Genomic DNA, 18,171 nt, shown 5'->3' on the forward strand with positions numbered 1-18,171 from the left:
TGTCAGGCTGAAAGAAGTTGGAGAGGGAGAGTAAGGCAATGCCATGGAGAGTTGTAAATGAGGACAAAGAATTTGAATTTGGTGAATTGGGAGATAAGGAGCTATTGGAGGTCAGTGAAAACAGGGGTGATGAATGAGCAAGACGTAAGGGAATGCAGATTGTGGGTTAATGACAAGTTGGAGTTTGTATATGGAAAAGCTCTAGTGGCTGGTAAGGAGAGGTAACAAAAGCATGGCTAACATTTTCAACAGCAAAAGCTTATTTGCTCAGACTGGACTTAAAGGATGGCCTTCAACTATTCTTACTTTAATATAAAAGGATGTTACCTTTATGTTGCAAAGTATATGGGAGTCACAAGATTAGAATGGCATCTCTAAAAGCAAACAACCCAAAAGGCTGTTGAGGAAACCACGCTGAAGAAATCATCTTAAAATGAGAAGACATCGTGGAGAGAAAACATTAATTGCTCTGGGTCTCTCCCTTCTAGCACTAATTCTCATTTTCATCTACTCTGTTCTCCATTCTCTCTGCTGTTTATTAGCTGACCTCCTATCCACGTGGTCTGCTCATTTTCAGTCTCTTTTCCCTCCATGATATTTGCTTGTTTTCAGGTTTTGCTTTATAGAGTGGCGGTTCATTTTCAGTAGTTGTCTTCCCTATATGGCTCCGCCCCTTTCTCAATTTAATTTCTGCACTTTAACTAAAGTTATTTGCTCTCTCTCAGATTTGCTGCTGACTCTTTCATTGCTTCAGCAGTCAGGAAAAGAGAAACTGAGCAAAATCAATAAGAGAACATAAAAAGAGACAATAGAGGATAGAAAAAAAACACTTAAAAGTGTGTGTTTGAAGAAACTACCGTTTTCCCAAGTTGTACAATGTTGGCTTAGAGTCACTAAAGATCATCTAACTGTGATCAGATCTACTGCTTTATGCTCCATCAATCTCAATACTCTGAGTACTACTTGTTTGACTCCCGAAAGAGAATGGTGCTTAGCTGCCAACCTTGGCACATTGATAGAAGTGGTATTTTAGGAGCAGAATGAGTGAGATGGATTACAAGCCCAACAAAACATACAGCAATGTGTTTATTTTCAAAGAGTGGGAAGTATTGAAACAGGTTATATTTTTTCAACCTAAAAGAGACTTGGCAGACCTGAAGGTGTCAGGGAAGTCAGCACAGGCCCACTGAGTGTTTTTGATTTAAAAACAAAAAATAAAACTTGGCTTCAGGTGTTGTATTTTATAGACCTGGAGCTAATCCAGCAACCCTCCATGTCAGAAGCCAAAATAAATTTCTCTTCAAGTTAAAAAGGGCACCAAGGCTCCAGTTTGCCTACCTTGGAAAACACATTCCATTTTCTGCATTTACATATTCATCCCGAGAGCTATTCAAGGTTATTTTCATACTTTAAAATTTACATTTTGGTAGTATGAGTAGGATACTTTTCAGCTATCCTCTTTTTTCTCATGAAACCTTTACAGCCCATTTTTAAATATCAGGCCTTCCTTTATTTCTCATAACAGATAATTCAGTGTGAGGGGAGGGGCAATTTTATAATTTACTGTAAAAACACTGCACAGATTCAAATACTTTAAAGCATTTTTCACCCACAATTTTCCATCCTTCACAACTGAAGGTTCTTAGGGGTGGAAATTCAGAACAGCCCGGTTTGAGGCGATGACACCGCCTGGTCACTAACTATAGCACCAGGTGATGTTTACCGCCTCCAACCGGAACATTCAGTTTTAGCGCCCCAAGGGGAGAGTGGAGTGCTAAGCGAAGTGTTCCACACTCCTCTTAGGGTGCTATCTCTGATTACTGGGTTGGTAGTGCAACATCGCAATTGAAGTTTTGGCACTGGGAAACCTGCATCCTAGCGCTTAAAGGAGAGATCCGATGGACTATCTGGGGAGCTGGGAAGATGCAACATCGGACTACATGCCTGCTAAACAGCAGAAGCAGCATGCTATAGATAGAGCTGTGCGATCCCACAACCAAAGTATCAGGTCAAAGCTCTGCAGTCCTGGCATATCCAGTCATGGATGGCGGTGGACAATTAAACAACTAAGGGGAGGAGGAGGTTCCATGAATAACCCCATCCTCAATGATGGCAGAGCCCAGCACGCAAGTGAAAAAGACAAGGCTGAAGCTTTTGCAACCATCTTCAGCAAGAAGTGCTGAGTGGATGATCCATGTCGGCCTCCTCCTGCAGTCCTCACCATCGCAGAAGTCAGTCTTCAGCCAATTCAATTCACTCCACATAATATCAAGAAGGTGACTTGCTTCATCAATGACCTTTCCTTCATCATAAGGTCAGAGGTAGGGATGTTCGCTGATGATTACACAGTGTTCAGTTTCATTCGCAGCTCCTCAGATAATGAAGCAGTCCATGCCCGCTTGCAGCAACACCTGGACAATATTCGGCTTGGGCTGATAAGTGGCAAGTAACACAAATGCCAGGCAATGACTACCTCCAACAAGAGAGAGTCTAACCACCACCCCTTGACATTCAATAGCATTACCATCACCGAATCTCCCATCATCAACATCCTGGGGGTTACCAGTGACCAGAAACTGGACCAGCCACATAAATACTGTGGCTACAAGAGCAAGACAGAGGCTGGGTATTCTGCGGCGAGTGTCTCACCTCCGGACTCCCCAAAGCCTTTCCACCATCTACAAGGCACATCAGGAGTACGATGGAATACTCTCCAATTGTCTAGATCAATGCAGCTCCAACAACACTCAAGAAGCACTACATTATCCAGGACAAAGCAGCCCGCTTGATTTGCAGCCCATCCACCACCTTAAACATTCACTCCCTTTATAACTGTGGCTGCTGTGTGTACCATCTACAAGAGGCACTGCAGCAACTTGCCAAGACATCTTCGACAGCAACTCCCAAACCCATGACCTCTACCACCTAGATGGACACGGGCAGCAGGCGCATGGAAACACCATCTTCAAGTCATCCACCATTCTGACTTGGAAATATATTGCCGTTCCTTCATCATTGCTGGGTCAAAATCCCAGAATTCCCTACCTAACAGCACTGTGGGAATATCATCACCTAATGGACTGCAGCGGTTCAAGAAGGCAGCTCACCACCATCTTCTCAAGGGCAATTAGGGATGGGTAATAAATGTTGGCCTTGCTAGCGACGCCCACATCTCAGGACCAAAAAAAAACTAGAGTGTCCCTTTGAACTCTCACACAAACCACCACTTTTACAATGGTTCACTTAGATGAAATTGCAACCCTAGATTGCAAGAAAATGCACAATTTCTGCATCCCCCACATGGGTGGTGTTTCCTGCTCTTTCTCCTGTGACTCATTTTTAACAATTTTCTTCAGAATAAAAATGAGAAACATAACTGGGGTAAGTTTGACCTTGGGCGAAAGTGTAAAATGGGCGATGTCGATTCAGCCACCCATTATAGATCTCTCCCGATTTTTACTTCTATTGACTTCAATGGAAATATAAACTGGGAGAGATATAAAACGGGTTGCCGATTTGTTTTCACCCATTTTACATTGTACAAAATAAATAATAAAAGATAACCTATTTCAATGGGATTATTACAAGTTAATGAGGAAAGGAGTGCTTTATAGGTGATTCATCGTGGAGAGATTTGAGCTCCTTTTCTTAACTTCAACAAAGATTCAATGAGGACCAATGAACATATGGAACAAAGCTGTTATTTTGAGACACAGGTACCAGTAATTTGCTGTTGGCTGGTATTAGTGCTGGAATGTCTCATTGTATAAATTCTGCAGTGTGATAGCACAAGCATGTTTATCCAACAACTAGAGCTGTATACATATTACAAGTATACATAGAAACAACAACAAACATCACTGAGGCTACAATGGTGATAACATCACCTTGTCTCGCCTTCCATGAAATTAGTCACTACTAATCACATATTTCATGTACATTCTTGTTGTTAGAAAACTTCAATAATTAGATACAAAGTCAAGTTTAGTCAACAATACATATTGACATATTTATTATCAACTAAAAGTTTAGGCAATAAACTGCTCAATGCTTGTATAATGGGGCCGATAAGTGCACTCTATATTTACTAATTGGGGCTCCTCTAGTTAGCAAACTTGGCCTCTAATATTTTAAGGGGTTTGTAAAAAGAACAATAGTATAAATAGGTTTTTATATTCATAGAAACATAAATCAGTTTGGCTAGTGTCAGTTTGGCTCAGTTGGTAGCACTTTCACCTCTGAGTCAAAAGTTTGAGAGTTGCAACCCTAAAGCAGGGTTTTAGAATGTAATCTAAACTGGCATTGTATTGCTGGAGATGGCCTTGTGTGGAGTAAGGTGCTGTTTGCCTGTTCTGGTGATCGCTAAAGCTGTAATGTAAAGACTGTAGTGTTGGCATTCCAGAAGGATGAGATCCAATGGGTTCAATTATCTTCTTTATCGTGACTATATTTTGTGCCAATAGCATTTTGATTTAAATGCAACTATCCTTCTACCTAACATCAGTTCCTGCTCACAGTTTATCTGAAGCACTGAAGTAGATATTATATCACACAGGGAGAACATTCAGGTGATCGTGTGCAACAAGCAGTGAAGAAGATTTGAATGTGCCAGTTGTGCCAACTACATTAAAAAGAAAAATCAAAAAAGTAATGTAGTACTGAAATGATTGAAATAATAATTGACAGTGGAAAAACATTACATGTGTGAAACAAAATACACAACAGGACATAGTGAGTTGCCCAGCTTTTCTACACAAAGTCACAAGTAAGCTATGAATGTCACACTCATAAGTGGAATTACTGCTTATTTTGTTTTTAAATTTAGATGGCATGGTAGGTTCAACAATGGTCGTGAGGGATTTAACACTGACCTTTGGGTCTAGGATTCAAATTTACCGCATGTTGATGGGTAAAAAATCTCCTCTGCCTTAGCTGCAAGAATTCCTTCAAAAAAAGGAGCTCGACAAATGCCTGTAAGCCAACAGCACTAATTGGCACAAAAGTAGCAAACTTGCTTAGATAGATATAAGGATGATTGGTGCAGGAAATGGAAACAAATCATATTGGTGCAATAGTGAAACTCTTGCTAATGTTTAGGGGTAAAGGCAAAGGAGACAGATCTTTGCGCTGCTGCTGACTATGTTATAACTAACCTAAAAACCTTTGATGTTGGTACTGGATGGTAAAATGGCAAACACGGTCCTATTGCCCAGAATGGTGCACAGAAAATTATTTCCCACCCTAAAAAAACACTAAAAATAGAAACACAAAAAAATTACGTTTTATACAATGTTGGGGTGTATTGGAGTCATGTCAGGAAAAATGTGCCCCAATAATAAAATTGCGATTTAAAGACTACTATGACTACATTTAATCACCATTATTAATTAAGCTTCATTCTCTGAATGTGTATAAGTGAGTCAAAATTGAAGTTTCAACTCACTTGGAATCAGCAGGCCTCTGCCAAAACTCCTTTCAGAACCTCCTTTGCGGCATTGTGACGTCACATCGCCAGCTCCCTGCTGTCCGCTTGCTGAAATAGCGGGAATCAATACTTCAAGTACAGAACTTTTTCAAACACAGTACTGGTGATTTCACTTATAAAATGGTACCAAAACCTAGAGTATGCATGTGATGACTTTAAAAAAATAAATTAAGGTTAACATGGTTTCTAATCATTTGCTTTAAAGAGACATTCCTTCATTGACCAATTAGACCACACTTGGAGTATTGTGCACAATTCTGGTCGCCATATTATAAAAGGGATGTAGAGGCACTGGAGAGGGTGCAAAAAGGACTTACAAGGATGTTACCGGAAATGCGAGGCTATATCTATCAGGAAAGGATGAACAGGCTGGGGGGCTGAAATTCACTTCCGTAAGAAAGCTGGTGCACCTCCTCTTTTTTGGAAGTTTTTTCCACTGGCATCATTGAGGCGGCCTCTCCATTGATTTTCAGCACTTAAGTTTTTTTTTGACGTTGGACTGGAAGTGGGTCAGAGTGGTGGTGGGAGAGCGACTGAAAGGCAGGCTGAGGGGCTGAATTTGGGTTGGGACCGGGACTCCACCACTGTCAATCAACGGTTGAGTAGTGGTGACGTCACAGCACGTGTGTGTCACCATGCTCTCTCCCTTCCATTAAAGGGGAGAGAATCAGTCATTTTAAATCTTCGACCACTTTGGCCGGGCCAGCAGCAGTGGGCCCTCCTCTTGAAGGGCCGTTGCACTGTCGGGCTACACACACTCCGGATAAGGTGCACTGACAGAAAAAGCTGTCGGGGGCATCACGCAGCAGGGCATCGATTTTTTGAGCTAAATTTCGCTCGGTGTCTTTTTCAGGTGAGGGAGAGCGGCGGTGGTCATCAGCATCGGGGCGGAATCGGATCCAGGCCAAAAAATCCCCAACCTGAATTTGGGTCGGAGCGGCCAGTTGACCACAAAGCGGCGGCCACAGGATTCCGCTGCATGGCCGCCGGAAATAGGCAGTAACGGGTCTTTGAGACCCTGAAAGGTGACCTAATAAAGATCTTTAACATTATGGAAGGTTTTGATAAGAGTAGACAGAGATAGACTATTTCCACTTGTGGGGAAAGAGCAAAACTAGGGGCCATCAATATAAGATAGTCACCAAGAAATCAAATAGGAAATTCAGAAGAAATTTCTTTACCTAGAGAGTGGTGAGAATGTGGAACTCACTACCACAGGGAGTGCTTGAAACAAATAGTAGAGATGCATTTAAGGGGAGGCTAAATAAGCTTATGAGGGAGAAGGGAATAGAGGGTTATGCTGATAGATCTAGATGAGGAATGCCCGGAGGAGGCTTGAATGGAGCATAAACGCCAGCATGGACTGGTTGGGCTAAATGGCCTGTTTCTATGCAGTATATCCTATGTCAGCCTATGTAATTGCCAGACACCCAATATTGATTCTGTGGTATCTGCTACATTTGCTTGGTCTTCATAAAAAAAATAAACAAAATTTCTATCAGTGGGCCCTGATTGTTCTGATTGTAACAATATGCTGGGATGGGAGGCAGTGCGTCGTGCCAGGTTGTATGATGTTATCACACTCACCAACTTACTGACAGTATAGAAGGCAGATCATGTATTAGTCATGGCATTCCTTCCAGCTTGCATTTGGAAATCGAGGAAAGATCTTATAAATTGGCAGGTGTGTGAATTATTTATGATGAGATATAATATCCAAAAGTAAAAAATCAAGCTAAGAGGAGGAAAGTTCAACACACCATTTAGAGTTCACTACTTCACACAGAGAATGGTGGTTGTGTGGAAGAAAATGTTCACAGAGAAGTTAAAGTAGAGAGTGTTAGCAAATTCAAAAGGGAATGGGATCATCTTTTGGAAAATAAACTATAAAGAGATATGAGATATTGCATGATATTTTTTGAACTTTGGCGGATGGCCAGATGGTCCACAAAGTTCTGTCTTCATCCAATACATTCCTAAGTTTCTTTAAAAAAATGCAAGGTTCTTCCCATTACAATAAAGGGTAAATGTTCTGCTTTGTGCTGGTGCTGGATGGAAAATCAAGAGCTGTGGCCAATCGATTTTCCAATATGCGATCATGGTTCCATGCTGGCCGCACAGAGATAGAAAGGAGTCCTATCTCTGTGTCTACTGACATTGTTGTGTACTTCTAGCTGAACCAGAGAGAACTTCTCAGTTTCAAATTCCATTTGATTATTCAGTTCTCCTACAGTCCTCATTATTCTACATCTAAGTTTTAAGGTTGAGGGAGTATTGCATAGTTGGAGGCACCATCTTTTAGTTGATATATTAAACCATGGCCTTGTCTGATTGTTCAGGTAGATGTAAAAAATCCCGTAGCATTATTTGAAGAAGAACAAGTTCTTCTGGTGTGCAGGGTAACAGTCCTACCAGAACCAACATCAGTAAAAATAGATTAATCGGTCATTCATTTCATTTGCTGTTTGTGGGATTTTGCTGCGTGCAAATTGATTGTTATTTTCACCTGTATAACAATGAATGTATGTCAAAAATCATTCATTGGATGTGAATCATAGAAACCTATAGCACAGAAAGGCACGGATTAATCAAGGATAGTCACCATAGATTTGTTAAGGGAAGATCATGAATGATTAATTTGATTGAATTTTTTGAGGCAGTAATGAAGAGGGTTGATGAGGGTAGCACATTTGATGTAGTCTACATGAATTTTAGAAAGGCTTTTGACAAGGTCCCATATGGCAGACTGATCAGAAAAGTAAAAACCCATGGGATCCAAGGGAAAGTGGCAAGTTGGATCCAAAATTGGCTCAGTGGCAGGAAGCAAAGGATAATGGTCGCCGGATGTTTTTGTGACTGGAAGACTGTTTCCAGTGGGGTTCTATAGCGAGATCCGGGTGAAGGAGCTGTGAGAGATGTGATCGGGCCCAGCGATGGCGCAAGTTTGGGGCCAGGGGTCCAGGGACAGCACGGGCCAGCCCACACTGCAATATGTGTGCGCACTAGGTCCATGCAGCAGAGCAGGTCTCCAGTTGTCTTAGGTAATCCTTGCCACTGGACCAAGACCTAGTTCTGACAAGCCCGTGGCTGTGGTGGCTGGTGTGCAATGGCCACCACACGTTAAAAAAATCCACGCGCAGGCATCTTCCTCCCTTGAGGATGTAGTTAGGGTTCTTCATTCGAAATACCTGTGAACTCATCCTTTTTTTGGCGTGGAAGCAAGTCATCCTTGTTTCGAGGGACTGCCTAGGATGGTGATGATAGGCCCTTTGCTTTTTGTGGTATATATCAATGATTTAGACTTCAATGTTGATGGCATGATTAAGAAGTTTGCAGATGATACAAAAATTGGCCACGTGGCTAGTGAAGAGGAAAGCTGGTGACTGCAAGAAGATATCGATGGACTGGTCAGGTGGGCATAACAGTGGCAAATGGAATTCAATCCGGAGAAGTGTGAGGTATGCATTTGGGGGAGGCTAACAAGGCAAGGGAATACACAATAAATGGTAGGACACTGAGAAGTGTAGAGGAACAAAGGGATCTTGGAATGTATGTCCACAGATCCCTGAAGGTAGCAGGCCGGGTAGATAAGGTGGTTCAGAAGTCATACGAGATACTTTCCTTTATTAGCCAAGGCATAGAATATAAGAGTACGGAGGTTATGCTTGAACAGTATAAAACACTAGTTAGGCTACAGCTAGAGTACTGTGCACAGTTCTAGTCACCACATTACAGGAAAGATGTGACTGCACTAGAGAGTATACAGAAGAGATTTATGAGGATGTTGCCTGGACTGGAGAATTTTAGCGACAAGGAAAGATTGGATAGGCTGAGGTTATTTTCTTTGGAACAGAGGAGGCTGAGGGGGAGACTTGATTGAGGCGTATAAAATTATGAGGGGCCTAGATAAGAGTGTATAGGAAGGACCTAGTTCCCTTAGCAGAGAGGTCAATAACCAGGGGACATAGATTTAAAGTAATTTGTAGAAGGATTAGAGGGGAGTTGAGGAGAACATTTTTCACCCAGAGGGTGGTGGGGGTCTGGAACTCACTGCGTGAAAGGGTGGTAGAGGCAGAAACCCACATCACATTTAAACAGTACTTGGATATGCACTTGAAGTGCTGTAACCTACAAGATATGGACCAAGAGCTGAAAAGTGGGATTAGGCTGGATAGCTCTTTGTCGGCCAGCACAGACACAATGGGCCAAATGGCTTCCCACTGTGCCATAAATTTCTTTGATTCTATGATTCTAGGAGGCCATTTGGCCCACTGTGCCTGTACCAGCTCTTTGAAAGAACTATCCAATTAGTCCCACTCTCTGGACTGGATTTTACCAACCTTGGCAGGTCCAAGGCGAGCTGTATTCTTGGCGAGGCCTGACCCCGCAGTTGTGTTGATCCAACATGATTTTACCTTGATGGGGCTTGTTAAGTCCTACCTGCGAGGTTCCCGGATAATTAAAAGGAAACGGGTCTGATGAAGTCATCTGATGACATGTCATCAGCTAGTTTCCTCCCTGCCCACATACATTTTGATAGTTGTGCTATCAGTATTCTTCAGCATTGAGCTACTGCAAACACTGAAACACTGCACAAAGGTGCATGGCTGCACACAGGCTCTCCCATCAATCCCTCCAAATGCTTATGGAGTGAGTCACAGCACGCAGGGAGTTCTCTTCTCATCCAATGGGCGGAAGTGACCACCCCAGGAGATCGACACAGCCTGGTTGTATATTGCACAGGAGGGCACAAGCAGGGATGTCATGAGGAGGAGCAGGCTGCAGTTGCGCAAACCTTTCAATGATCTCAGTGGATCACAAAACATTACTGCACAGTCACACTCAACTTCATCCTGCTTTGCCACTCATCACATCCCCATTACTCTGCCTTCCCTACTCTACCCCTGCATTCTTACTCACACCAACTACCTTGCACCTCCATCCATCCCTCTCTATTTACATTATCCAGACCCCATCTCACCAGCCACCCCTCACAATCACCCTCATCCTTGTGCAAGCATACCAACTAACAACACACTCGGGTGTTATCGCCAATGCTGATGTAAAGTTTCTGCTAATGTGTTGTCAAACATTGAAATCTTTATTTTCAACACTTGCCTTCTTGGACAGATCTGTGTCACCTTTGGAAGTAGCTTAGTGAGTTGCAGTGAATGGTAAGACATAATGGTAACCCCACAATGAGGGTGAGTGTGAAAGGAATGACTTGGGCATTGTAGGGATGCTTTTTGGTCTTGATGTAGGGTGGTGCCAACCTGGCGCATCATGTGGTAGTCAGGGTGTATAGCATCAAATGAAGTCAATGTGGCCATGGTGAGGCCATCCCTGGTATCCCAGGCAGCAATATGGTCAGGTGCTGATGCCCTGTGTCCTGTGCAGCATCAGTTGATTGCAGAGAAGGTTGGTGATGCTGGTGTGCCTAGTGATATTAGTGTTGGAACTGATCGTGGTGGGATTCTGAGGACTAAGGTGAGATTTTTGTCAAGGGCACCGATGCTGATGGAATCGATGGCAGCTGAAGTTGAGATGATAGAAGCGATCTGTCAATGCTGAGATAGGTTGCTCCAAGGAGGTGACACTGGATATAGAGTTCACTGTAAACTCTTCAAACCTCCATAAAGATGAAAAGTGTATTCAAATCCTGAAGGCTCTAGCTTCTAAGACTGGAAATGAACAGCTGTGAAATGGTAGCTTTTATACCACTTCTGCAGCTGTCAACTAGTCAAACCAATCCAGAGTTGTTGAGAACCCAACACACTTACCTGACGTGATATCCAAAGGACACGAACCTCGTAACAAACTTAGAAAAATCCTTTGGACCTGGCAAAATGCTGATTAAATAGCTTTAAGCAGCTTCTTAACTATCTCAATTGCCTGACACGTCACTTAGTGTTGGGTCTGCAAACCGCAGCCAGAGCCGGTACTTGGGAAATTCACAAGAAGGTGGGTTAAAAGGGGACTCCGGCCCCACTCTCAATCATGGCCATTTTGATAGCGGGCTTGCCTCCAAACTCATGCCACAAAACTTGGAAGTATAGTGAACAGTGAGGAGGAGAGTAGTAGACTTCAGGTTGAAGAGGTGTCTATGGATTTCCAAAAGGCATTTGATAAAGTACTATATAATAGGCTTACCAGCAAGTTGAAGCCCATGGAATAAAAGGGACAGTGGCAGCATGGATATGAAATTGGATAAGTGACAGGAAACAGAGAGTATTGGTGAATGGTTGTTTATTGCACTGGAGGAAGGTACACAGCAGTGTTCCCCAGAGGTTGGTACTAGGATCACTGCTTTACTTGATATATATTAATGACTTCGACTTGGGTGTACAGGGCACAATTTCAAAATTTGCAGATGACACAAAACTTGGACGTATAGTGAAGAGTGAGGAGGATAGTGATAGACTTCAAGAAGACATAGACAGGCTGGTAGAATGGGCGAACATGTGGCAGATGAATTTTAATGCAGAAAGGTATGAAGTGATGCATTTTGTAGAAAGAATGAGGAGAGGCAATATAAACTAAATGGTACAATCCTAAAGGGAGTACAAGAACAGAGAGACCTGGGGGTATGTGTGCATAAATCGTTGAAGGTGGCAGGGCAGGTTGAGAAAGCAGTTAAAAAGACTTACGGGATCCTGGGCTTCATAATTAGAGGTATAGAGTATAAAAGTGTGGAAATTATGATGAACCTGTAAAAACACTGGTTCGGCCCCAACTGGAGTATTGTGTCCAATTCTGGGCACCGCACTTTAGGAAAGATGTGAAGACCTTAGAGAGGATGCAGAAAAGATTTACGAGAATGATTCCAGGAATGAGGGACTTCAGTTACGTGGATAGATTGGAGAAGCTGGGGTTGTTCTCCTTGGAGCAGCGAAGATTGAGAGGAGACTTGACAGAAGTGTTCAAAGCCTTGAGCGTTCTGGACAGAGTAGATCGAGAGAAACTGTTCCCATTGGCAGAAAGATCGAGAAGCACAGGACACAGATTTAAGGTGATTGGCAAAAGAACCAAAGGCGACGTAAGAAAAAAGCTTTTTTAGGCAGCGAGTGGTTAAGATCTAGAATGCACAGCCTGAAATGATAATTGGGGAAGACTCAATTTTATCTTTCAAAAGGAGAGTGGGACTAGTTGAGAGTTGGCATGGGCTTGATGGGCCAAATGGCCGCCTTCTGTGCTGTAACCATTTTATGATTCTATAGCTCGCACTCGCAGGGCTGGTAAGATTCTGGCCTCTTGCTCTTTTCCCACAGCCCTGCAAATTTTTCCTATTCAGGTATTTATCCAATTCCCTTTTGAAAGTTATTATTGAATCTGCTTCCACCACTCTTTCTGGCAGTGGATTCAGGATCATAACTTGCTGCAGACAAAAATTCTCTTCATCGCCCCTCTGGTTCTTTTGCCAATTATCATAAGTCTGCATCTTCTGGTTACTAACCCTCCTGCCAGTTTCCCCCATCAACTCTATTAAAACCTCATATAATTTTTAACAACACTATTGATTCTCCCCTGAACTTTCTCTGCTCTGAGAACAATCCCAGCTTCTTTAGATTAAAGGTGATTGATCAGAAACGTTAACTCTGCTTCTCTTTCCGCAGATGTTGTGTGTTTTCCAGCAAATTTCATTTTTCTCCCAGTTTCTCTAGTCTCTCCACATATCGAAAGTCCCTCATCTCTGGTATCATTCTAATAAATCTCCTCTGCACCCTCCCCAAGGCCTTAACATCCTTAGCATGAGAAGCATTATACTTAAATCACAAGGCAAAGAAAGAAAACTAATTTTGTAATTTCAAATTGGAGTTTGAGAAACAAATGATGAAATTCAACTCATCCAATCATCTCAAAACTTCTCAAAAATGTTATCCGGGTGCTCTCCATCCAGCTTTTACTTTCCCTTTCAATTTTTCAATTTGACATTTACAATGAGATTTGGACTACCAGGACAATCGTGGACCTGATCAGTTCCACATTTCCAAGTGGACTAAAACATAACTACAGCCTACAAAACATTGAAGAGATCTGCTCCTCCAAATTCACACCCTTATTGATTCATATCCTGCCATTCAAACTTTAGTCTTTGTAAAATCTTCAAGTCCAGCCTGCAGTTTCTGATCTTTGAGATTATTGGTAAAGCTTTACAATTAATGTTACTTAAAAATATTTAAACCACAGTATTGTTACAAAGTAGGTTCTGAAAGGAATTATGGCTGTAGCCTACTGCTTCCAAGTGGGCTGAAAACATTTTTCACTATATGGTTGAGAAAGTGAAACTCAAATTAATAATAATGATGAAATACTATAGACACCTCTATATTAAAGATTTATTTCTAGTGACTGACACTTTCCTTTTAACAGTGAAGGCAGTTAAGCTGCTTTATGATCCCATTAGAAGCATAAAGTGAGAACAGAGCAGTTATGATATCATGAACTATCGGCGATTTTCACTGTGGAAGTAAATTATAAAAGATATGATATGAATCATGGAACATATGTTAGTACATTGAAATATATTTAATGATCATCTAATAACACTTTTGCTTTATTCCCTGAATATAGGACCGGAGGACACAATGATGATGGGACTTTACAGCATATACTTTACTTTGAACTTAGTGGCAAGCAGCACCAGATCACAGAACAAAGGGCCCAAGTTTCGAGCCGTGCCTAGAACGGCGCAGTCCCGACCTGGACGCCCGTTTTTCGCGCCACAAAGTGCGCCTAAAAAAACCTCCGTATTCTCCACCTCCCTGCAGGTCCTCTGGCCCTCGGCGCGGCGCAGCAGGAGCTGTAGGGGGCGGAGCCAGGTCCCTGCGCCGAAAACAGTGCCGGGACCTCTGCAGATGCGCGCTACAGTGGGCGCGCAAATGCAGTAGCTCCAGGTGCCCGAAACTGAGCGGGAGGGGCCCGAAGCACGCAGCCCCTAGCCCTGGCCGAATGGCCTCACTGGGGCTGCGTGAATAGGGCTCCTCCCATGGCCAGCTCCTGCTTCCTCCCGACCCGACTCCCGCTTCCCGCCTCCGGACCGGACCCGACACCCGCTCCCCCCCCCCCCGACCGGACCCGACACCCGCTCTCCCCCCCGCCCGCGGACCGGACCCGACACCCGCTCCCCCCCCCCCGCTCCGGATCCGACCTGACCTCCCCACCCCGACCTGACCTCCCTCTCCCTCCCTCCCTCTCCCCGACCCGAACCGAACCGACCTCCCTCCCACCACCCCCTCGACCCGACCCAACGCCACCTACCTGTAAATCTGGTGCTGGGGACGGGCCCTGCCCGAAGTCTCGGGCCCGGCCCATTCAGCCTCCGTCCCCCTTCTCCTTCCCCCCCACCCCCCCCAATCTCCTTTTTCCCCCCATCTCCTTTCTCCCCCTTCTCCCCTTTATCCCCTTCTCTCCCCTCCCCCTTCTCCCCATCCCTCCCCCTTCTCCCCTTCCCTCCCTCTGCTTCCCCCCTCTCTCCCTCTACCCCCCTCCTCCCTCTCCCCTCGCTGTCAGAAACACAGACACTGACAGACAGAGAATGAGAGACACACAGACAGACAGAGAGATAGAGACACTGACAGAGACACACTGAGGGGGGCATCCCAGCACGCTGTTGGAGGGCTCCCGGTGCTGCAGTCGGTAAGTAGAAAATGTTTTATTTATTAATTTTTTTTGATTGATTTATTGGTTGATTTATTGATGTATTTATCATTTATTATTGATGATGGCTCTTTATTTGTAAAACTGAAGTGTTTAATATTTGTAAACTTCCCTTTAAACACCCCCCCCACCCCCCCACCATTCCCTAAGCCTGATTTGTAACCTACGCCTGATTTTCTAAAGTGTAGACAAGGTTTTTTCGAGCGTACAAAAATCTTCACTTACTCCATTCTAATTTAGTTTGGAATAAGTTTTCACTCACGAAACTTTGAAATCAGGCGTAAGTGGCCGGACACGCCCCCTTTTGAAAAAAAATTCTGTTCCAAAGTGAAACTATTCTAACTGACTAGAACTGGAGCAAACTAAATGACGAGAATTCCGATTTCTAAGATACTCCGTTCTACACCAGTTGCTCCTAAAAATCAGGAGCAAATCATGTGGAAACTTGGGGCCATTATGTGGTTCACTTGATAGGACCACTAAATAACATCATCATAATGTGTAGTACCAGTGGTATTTGGTGACACACAGCAAAGCAGAGATAGGTTATAATCTTTTAAACTCTTTTAATCTCCTTCAATTTAATCACACACAGAATCACCACATCGCACCACATAGAGGAGGCGATGATAGGCAAATTCCAGTTAATGCTCCCTGAATAGCAGCATCAATAATAATAATTTATATACATATATATACACACATATCTATATATACATACATACACACAATCATACACACACAAAAATGTATGGACTGGAGACTACAATGAGAAAGGAGTTTGAACAACTTATATGATGACTGCTTTAACGACAAAATGTTTCTTCACTCACACAATTGCCATGTACGGACCATTCCGCTCCCTCCCTCAACACAATGATAGCAGCAAAGCCAACCAAGCATGGTAAAACTATGTTTAAATTACTTGAATATTTAGCTCAAATAATACCATTCCCAGTAGTGTCACTGAGTAAAGTATCAATTTAACACTAACATAGACTCAAAAACTGAATTTGCCTGAGACACATAGAAAATTAAAATTGTGCCCAATTATTTCCTATGTACTAAACAGGAAAAATGATTTCATCAACTTCACCAGAATTAGATAAGCAATCTTACTATAGTGCTCTATTTGTATTTCTTTAAAATTCAATAAATCTACAGTCTAGCATTAAAAATGATTTGGAATAATCTTCATTAGTAGCAGATTGTGTGGTAATTAATCAAATTCCAAAAATCTGCTGAAAAGCATCTGGTACTGTAGCTCTGGCTATGAATGGCTGATAGTTATGCATTGTGCTAATCTCACACTGCTGTCCATTTTCTGCCTGCTACTGCACTGGCACCCATCCTTGAACAATAAGTACTTTAACAGCAGCTGGCTATCCATCAAAGAAGACCCTTCCACCGATCTGATTTAGTACAAAATAGATTTAGTACCAGAATAGATTAGTATAGATGCTGGTTTCCAGGAAAGAATTGTTCCTATTAAAAGGAGATATTTTTAACTCCTAGCCAAGCAAGGGTATGTATACTGGCTATTAAAGCTTTGAAGAATACAGTAAAAATGAAATCCCTTTTTCCAATTGTATAACTGTGCAAGTATGGAAATACTCTTAACTTTCCTCACTAGTCAAATTATCCTACTATTACTTATTAACTTTTTTTTCCTCTATAGATATTAGCATATGATTCTGAATTGCATGCACAGAAGAAATTCAAAGTACCAAAGGGTTAACATCTAACCTTCCTTCCACTCTTCTCCCCATTAGTCTTCAGCTTTTGCCACACAAGAAGACTGGCCTCAAACAACACAAGGGAAGGGCTCTATCCTCTCCATAATCTTTTTGTGTTTACAACTTATTTTATTGGCTACAATTGATTTGGGAGTTGCATCAGCTTGAAGTGATGCATATTAAATTTAGGCGCTTGTCTGCCTGGCAGTTACAGGTTATCCTAGTAAGTTTTCTTTGATCCTACACAGTAAATATGGAGTACAGAGGCAGTACAGGAGGAACACACACAAATAATAGAGGAGTGCATACAGGCAATTTAAAGAAGCTATACATACTAACATTAAAAAGACATGCACAAGCAATATAGAGAAACCACACATCGTTAAAATATAGAACCACACAAGGCATAGGGTTTTCTCTAATAAAATTATATTCCTCTTAGGATCATATTTTACATAATATTGTTAAATTATTTACCTTTGGTATGTGTCCCCCATCCATTAAATGTGGTTCAATCTTCCTGTAATCTTCTAACTGCCACCTATTACTCTTTTATTGCTATTTTGCTAAGTTAAGGAAGTTGTTGCTAACTGTCAAATGAAACATCACCTTTGACCTAATCCTTGATCAAGAGAATAGTTTTTGGCAAGAATGTTCGATATTACACACCTCTTAAGCTCTGCTCTTAAATATTTTGGTGAATCATATGATATTGCCTATATATATGTAAAACCTCTGTCAAGAGTCTGCTGCGGTGCAATTTTAAACCTCCTATGGCTTCCCACCAAAGTTGACAGCTATCTAGTTGATGGCTCATCATTTGGTACTTTTTTCATTAACTTAATGGTTCCCCATCGCTTTACGTTCTTTCTCTGCTCCTTCGTCACCTTAATGGTCCCCTCTACTTATCATTCAATTCTATCCACTCTTTTTCTGATAATTCAACTTTCTTTTAGGTAACATGTCCCGAGCCTCATAGCTTCTCGTCTTTATTCAACACAACATCTGAATCTTGATCCATGATCTTCAATGGGACAATGAAAATCTTATTTCTTTTTATACGTCAAAGCACAGCTTTGTTATGTCTCTTGCAAATCAAACCAACAATCACCACATCTTATTTTGATAGCTCCACCTTTATTCATCTATGATTATTGTTGGCCTCAATATCTTTTCTGATCTCAATTGGAATTTCTATATTTCCTCCGCTGCTGACGATGCCTCCAAGAACTCTTTTATGCCAAGGACGTAATCTCCCTTCAACAACTCTTAACTCTACAACTTGGAAGACAG

At 42.3% G+C, this 18,171-nt stretch overlaps 1 protein-coding gene across 2 annotated transcripts in view; it reads right to left on the minus strand.

Annotated features, from left to right (window-relative positions):
• Positions 1 to 18,171, minus strand: part of LOC139264430 (retinoic acid receptor beta-like) — a 358,884-nt gene that overhangs the window by 224,358 nt on the left and 116,355 nt on the right. Inside the window, exon 4 of one of the 2 annotated variants that reach the window (XM_070880884.1) lies at positions 5,444 to 5,533. The exons of the other annotated variant lie outside the window; for it this stretch is intronic. Coding sequence (XP_070736985.1) covers positions 5,444 to 5,533 — 90 coding nt within the window. The remainder of the gene's footprint in view (positions 1 to 5,443; positions 5,534 to 18,171) is intronic. 2 annotated transcript variants of the gene reach the window in all.

Source organism: Pristiophorus japonicus, chromosome 5 (assembly GCF_044704955.1).
Source record: "Pristiophorus japonicus isolate sPriJap1 chromosome 5, sPriJap1.hap1, whole genome shotgun sequence".
NCBI classification, from domain to species: domain Eukaryota; kingdom Metazoa; phylum Chordata; class Chondrichthyes; family Pristiophoridae; genus Pristiophorus; species Pristiophorus japonicus.